This window comes from Chinchilla lanigera, unplaced genomic scaffold, assembly GCF_000276665.1.
Source record: "Chinchilla lanigera isolate Chin_1 unplaced genomic scaffold, ChiLan1.0 scaffold00092, whole genome shotgun sequence".
NCBI lineage: Eukaryota > Metazoa > Chordata > Mammalia > Rodentia > Chinchillidae > Chinchilla > Chinchilla lanigera.
In genome coordinates, this window is record NW_004955493.1 from 5,912,196 (window position 1) to 5,918,195 (window position 6,000).

Below are 6,000 nucleotides of genomic sequence, written 5' to 3' on the forward strand. Positions count from 1 at the left end.
GAGCTGGGGCAGCCCCTTTGCCCCAGCCCTGCCTGCAGCGGGGAAGCACGTAGCCCCGTGGGCCTCAGCCTGGCTGTGAGCCCGTGGCCCAGGTGCCGCCCCCAGCTTTCCGGGGAAGGCCTGAGGCGCTGCGCCCACCCTCGCCCCACTGTCCCAGCCAGACTCCCCCATGTGTGTCTGCCTGAGCCCCAGGAAGAGGAGGAGCCCGTCCTGACCCGCACTGCCTCCCTGCCACAGCCAGAGGCTGAGGTCCCCACAGCCCACCCCTCCGCAGTGCTCGCTTCTTTATTTGGTCTTGCAGGGGCGGGAGCGGGGAGCCTGTTTGGGCCTCCTCTGCGGCTGGGTCTGCTCTGAGGGCCGGCCCCTCTGCTCCCCAGCAGAGGTTCAAAGCCACACGCTGGAAATCAGCCTTGAGGCGCCTGTCTGCTTTGCTCTTCATTTGCGCTTCCAGGAAAGGACAAGCAGGGGTCGGGCCGTGCGGACAGCCAAGGGCAGTGCTCCTCGCTCTGGAGCCGAGCACCGGCCCTTCGGCCCCGGAGCATCGCGCTATTCTGGGCCTGACCCCACGTGAGGGGAAGGTTGAGGAATATTCCCGTTCTCATCGGTATTTAAATGAGGGCCACCGCGGCCCTAGAAAGCAGGCCCTCCAAGAGCCAGCTCAGCGATTTGTGGCAAACGCAGCCACACGTGACCTGACTGGAGATGGGCTGGCGCGAGGGGAGGCTGCGGGACTCGGGCCGCTGCGGGAGCAGTGCTGCCTCGGCCCCTCCGGCTCGGCCCCGCCCACGCCCAGCACCCCAGCCCGGCCAAGCGCCTCTGTTTGCAAACCTGCCCGTTTTAATTAGCGCTGCTCTCCATCAGGTGAATCGGGTCTATGTGATTTTCGATCTGCCCACGACCGTGTCAATGATCAAACTGTGGAATTACGCGAAAACGCCCCATCGAGGGGTGAAGGAGTTTGGCGTAAGTACTTATGAGCTGGGTTTTGGAAATAATTAGGCTCGCTGGTAATTAGGCCGCTGGCAATTATCATTTGTCGCAGTTTGATTTACTTCTCTCTGTTGCAACCTTAGACACAAACGCCTCATGCTCAGAGGCAGGCAGAGCTTCCACCCAGCTGTGAACCCAAAACCACCCCGCAGCCATCTGACTCCTTGTTGCTCTGAGAAAACAGGAGGTGGCTGTGGAGTCACACTGGTTTGGGGCAGTCTGGGACAGGACAGCAGGCACCCTGGGGCCTGAGACTCAGTTTGCTTCCCAGCTCTGCCACTTGGACTCATGTAGTGAATGATGCTAAGACCTTTGAACCTCAGCTTCCACATCTGCAGCCTGGGCGCACAGCACATGCCCTTGCTGAGGGCCACGGTGCAGGCCAGGCACATAGTGGCATTGCCAGCTCTGTGCCAGGGGAGAAAGCCTTGGCCCGAGCACAAAGCACCCAGAGCTTCTCCTAGGGTCCCATGGGGTGCGGGGGAGGGGTTCCCTCATCACCTCCTCCATGTCTGCCCAGCTTCTGGTGGACGACTTGCTCGTGTACAATGGGATCCTAGCCATGGTGACACACCTGGCAGGGGGCATCCTGCCCACATGCGAGCCCACAGTGCCCTACCATACCATCCTCTTCACCGAGGACACGGACATTTGTCATCAGGAGAAACATACGGCCATCAGGTACGTTCCCGGCCCGCCCCACGCCTCCCCACCAGCGCTAACGAGGATGGATGGCGGGGACCTTGGCCCTGAGCTGGATCGAATCTCCTGCCCTCCCACCCCGCAGTAAGCAGGTAGAGGACCAGGATGTCCAGATGATGAATGAAAACCAGATCATCACCAACTCGAAGAGGAAACCGAGTGCCGCAGATCCAGGTGGGCGCCCGTCCCTGCCCAGCAGCACCCCACCCCACTCTGCCCCGCCTGTGTGCGTCCTTCCCCCACCCGGGCACCTGCTGAGGCCGGGGTGGGGCACAGCTGAGCTGCTTCCCTCAAGCCCAGCGCCGTGGGTGCTGGGGAGAGGCCCGGAGCAGCTGAGGGCAGAGGTGCTGTGTCTGAGGGGACTGCCCCACCCCGTAGGAAACTGCGCCGAGGAGAGGGCTTCCCGGGGGAGGTGGCATTTGGATCCTAAAGGCTGCTAGGTGTGTGCCAGGCAGTGCGGGCAGACCCGCGGGGTCACATGTCGGAGTCTACCGCCGGCCTGGGGAAGGGCCAGCACGCCAGGTGCCCTGTGCTCGGGGATGTGGGGGCTGCAGGTGGTGACCCCAGGGCCCACATCGCAGCCCAGGTGGTGGGGTTTCCCCTGCAGACCTGGGGGTGGCTAATCCCGCTGCCTCTGTCCTCTGCCTTGACAGCCTTGCGCCCCAAAACCTGCATAAGTGAGAAGGAGGCGTCCAGGCGATGGCGGTGCTGATGGCGGAGGAGAGCTGGTCCCCCAGCGGGTGGCTAAGACAGGAGTGCAAGAGAATCGCAGAGTGGAGGGACCAGGGGACTTGAGAGACCGGGGGACAACAGCCCTGGCTCCCACAGGGTCAGACGGGAGGGGACAGGGCTGCGTTGCAGGGTGGGGTGAGGCAGTGCCCGTCCTCAGAGCCCTCAGGGGAGCTGGCCCCTAGGGCGTCTGTCCTCTTGCCAAGCCTGGGACAGGATCAGCCAGCGCTGTGTCCTGCGGGAGGGAGGGAAGGGAGAGACACAGGCCCAGGAGGGGGAGGACGACCGCCCCCGTCACCCGGAACTTGGTCGGAGCAAGGCCACGCCCCCGTCTGGTCGGGCTTTCTCGCTGTCCCTCTGGGAGGGCCACCTCGCCCCCTCCCCAGCCGCTTCCCAGTGAATTGGAAATGTGCCTTGCACCCCCGGCCGAGCGGCCCCGAGCACATCTATTTCCATCTCTGTAACAAGCTCAGATCAGGGACCTAATTGGTTTCCCAGTGGTGGGTAATTTCTCGTTCCAAATATTAATCCGTTGTTTTCCTGGCGCCTGGCCCGGCCGGCGCAGTACTGTACTCCGAGCGCGTTCCTATGCAACCAGTGCCCAGCACATACTTTACGAGCTCTGCAGCTGGGCTGAGCCGCTATGCAAATGTGCTTTTCATTTGGAGCGCCGGGCTGATGTGAGGATAAGAATTGCTTCTCGCGGAGAAGATCCATCATCTCTGTAGCTTCCAGGCCCCCACCCCAGCTCCTCCACTCTCTCTGTACCCACGTGTGCCAGGCACCCCGGGCCTCTGGGCTCCCGGGAGAGCCGCCGCCTGGGGGAGTTGGGCTGATCAAACTCGTTCTTAGGACCAGAACTAGTGCCCTGGCTTCAAAGGGAGCCCCAGCCAGCCGTCCATCCTGCCTGAGGCCAGGGTAGCAGATTTGTCCGGCAGCCCCGGCAAACACTGCACACGCTGCCCCCAGAACGCCGGTTGACGTTTATAATAATTGTACGTACCATGCAATTTAGGAGGGAAGAAAGAAGCTGTACAGGCATTAACTCTAAAATAAATTTCTATTTTTTTTCTTCTTGCAAAATCAATAAAAGATGTTATTGAGAATAGAATCTGGTGCGCTGGATTTGGGGTCAGGCAGAGCTAGTCCATTTGAGACCAGCTGAGCAGTGGAGGCTCTGAGCTCCCTCCTCTGCCTGCAAATGGGGTCATGACCCCAGCCCAGCCCACTCAGTAGAATCCCACTGTCCATAATTGGAGCCCATACGTGCACCTGAGTACACATGAAAACCCTAGGGATAGGTCCTGTTACTACCCTCATGTTACACATGAGAGCCGAAGCACAGAGAGGTTGTGTAACTCTCCCAGGATACACAGCTTTGGCAGGTATTAGTGTGCAGATGGTAGGACAACCACCAGGTAGCGGGGGCAGGGGAGGGGTGTGGGGGGTGACGATCCTAGGTCTCTTTGCCCCTGGGGTTTCCCTCCCGTATGTGTGGGTGCTGGAGCACCACCCGCAAGAGGCCTGATTCCACCCTCCTCCTCCCTCTTGCGCCCCTCACCCCTGCTCCCTTCAGGGTAGTGTGGGTGGCCCTTGGCTTCTGGATAAGGCGGCCCCGGAGCCAGGAAGTGGTGCAGCTGGGCAGTGGGATTTTTGACTGCAGGTAGCAGATCGGAGGGCTCTTCACCCACCGCACACTCTGGCGAGAGCCCCTTCTGTCCCGGGAAGCCCTGCCCCCGCCTCAAAGCCTTCTGAGTGCCTGAGAGACCACGGGTTCCTCCTGTGTCCCGCGGGCCCTGGAGCTGGAAGCGCCCCGGGAGCCCTGGAGACGGTCAGGCGGAGAGGCCTTTCGCTCTCCAGGCAAACAGCCAGGACCTCTGCACCTCAACCCTGGTGAGACCCTGCTGGGTCCCCACTACTCAGGGGCCAGGCCAGCAATATCAGGGAGCGAAGCTGGCCTGCTGAAAGCAGGGCACCGGGACGGCCAGAGCACCTGCCATCCCACAAAGCCACGTTTCCAGGGTTTTGGAGAAGCCAGGTGCCCGGGCTTTCTATTTTTAATGTAAAATGTAACTTGTCACTGTTGCCTCGGCTTAAGCCAACACACCCAAGTACACCCGTCTGCAGGGGTCTGGGGGGTCTCCTGTGGGGCAGCCTCCATCCCAGCTCTTCCCTTGGGGACACCACCCTGGCCCTCCCCTCCTACCACCACCCAGGGCTCCCACGCACCCGGGCTGCGTCCTTCTAGCCCTCTCCCAGGAGGAGAAGGGAAAGAGGAAGTGACCCTGCCCAGCACCCTCTGCAGAGAGACAGAACATCAGTGGGGTGACCTTGGGTCCTGGAGGAAGCAGTCTCCGTCTTCAGCTGCCGTGGCGAACAGCGGAGCTCCTCTCCCTCGCTTCCTGCAGCTGCCCGTGTGCGCCCCCCACCCCAACGCGGGACCCCAGGCCGCAGTGTTGGACCTGTGGGTTCAGCATGGCTGACAGAAGCTCGGGAAGAGCAGGCCCTGCAGTCTCCTGGCCCCACTTGGTAGGGTGGGGTCCACAGCCGGGAGGCTAAGCCTATGCGGCCTATTCGCCTATTCCCCTATTCCCCGAGACCGTGTTTAAATTTTTAAAGTTCGCTGCCTTCCTGCCCCAGCAGGGTTCACGCTGGAATTCAGAGCATAGCCCTGGACAGGGACAGAGGCGGGGAAAGGGTGCAGAGGAGCAGGACAGGGAGGGGACAGTGCTTCAGGCCCCTGGCAGTCAGGGCCCAGCCAGCCGGGCACCCAGAGCGCTGTCCCGGGCCCTAGGACTCGGCCTCAGGTGTCCGGCCAGCTGACTGGGCCAAGCTGGGCCGGGGATGGCAGGCAGCCCTGGGCTCTGTCCAGTATGCTGTGTGTCCCCAGGGGCCCGAGGTTGCCCCTCACCCCGCCCATGGTGCAGGTGAGTCGGGGGTCTGCGAGCACCATTGCTGTTCATGACACCATTTCCAATCTGCCCGCCTCTCCAGGAAACCGCCTGCTCACTGCCTTGTAGTCAGTCTTACTTCGTGACAGTGACAACTCAGACACTAACAGCCAACACACAGGCACCCCTGAGCCCTGTAGACGCCCACTGGCCCATCAGGAAGGCACCTGTGGATGACATTGAGGTCTTTGGTGCCACTCTTCTCCCCAGCGTGGGGGTAAGGTGTGCAATGGTCCTGTGGCCAGCATGCCTGGGTACAACTTCCAGGCTGTGTGACCTTGGTTTGTGCTTTGGCCCTGGCCTAGACGTCTTGTCTGCTCGGTGGACTGTGACGGGCACCCGTGCACCCCGGCCCTCCGACTGCAGCTCTCTGGGGTTGGGTGGAGAAGGACAGACACTCCGTGTTGCCCTCATTGCACTGACTTGGGCCTAGCTGTGAAGAACCTGGCTCTTCCCAGCACAAGGTAGCTCTCCCTCCTGCTTCAGTGGGAAAGGAAACTTCTAGAAACTTCCAGACACAGGCAATTGGCCAGTGAGGGGCACAGGTCTTAGAGCCATCTTCCTGTTAGCTAAGTACAGACCACCCTCCTCCGAGTCTCCTCCTGCTGCTCACTGACCTAGACCTACT

General features: G+C 61.5%; 1 protein-coding gene across 8 annotated transcripts in view; it reads left to right on the plus strand.

Annotated features, from left to right (window-relative positions):
• Positions 1–3,532, plus strand: part of Kiaa0556 (KIAA0556 ortholog) — a 191,178-nt gene extending 187,646 nt beyond the window's left edge. For all 8 annotated transcript variants that reach the window (XM_013504821.1, XM_013504826.1, XM_005405142.2 and 5 more), the window contains 4 exons: positions 862–963; positions 1,511–1,671; positions 1,778–1,866; positions 2,346–3,532. In XM_013504821.1, coding sequence (XP_013360275.1) covers positions 862–963; positions 1,511–1,671; positions 1,778–1,866; positions 2,346–2,404 — 411 coding nt within the window. In that variant the 3' untranslated portion in view covers positions 2,405–3,532. The remainder of the gene's footprint in view (positions 1–861; positions 964–1,510; positions 1,672–1,777; positions 1,867–2,345) is intronic.
• Positions 3,533–6,000: the final 2,468 nt, after the last annotated feature.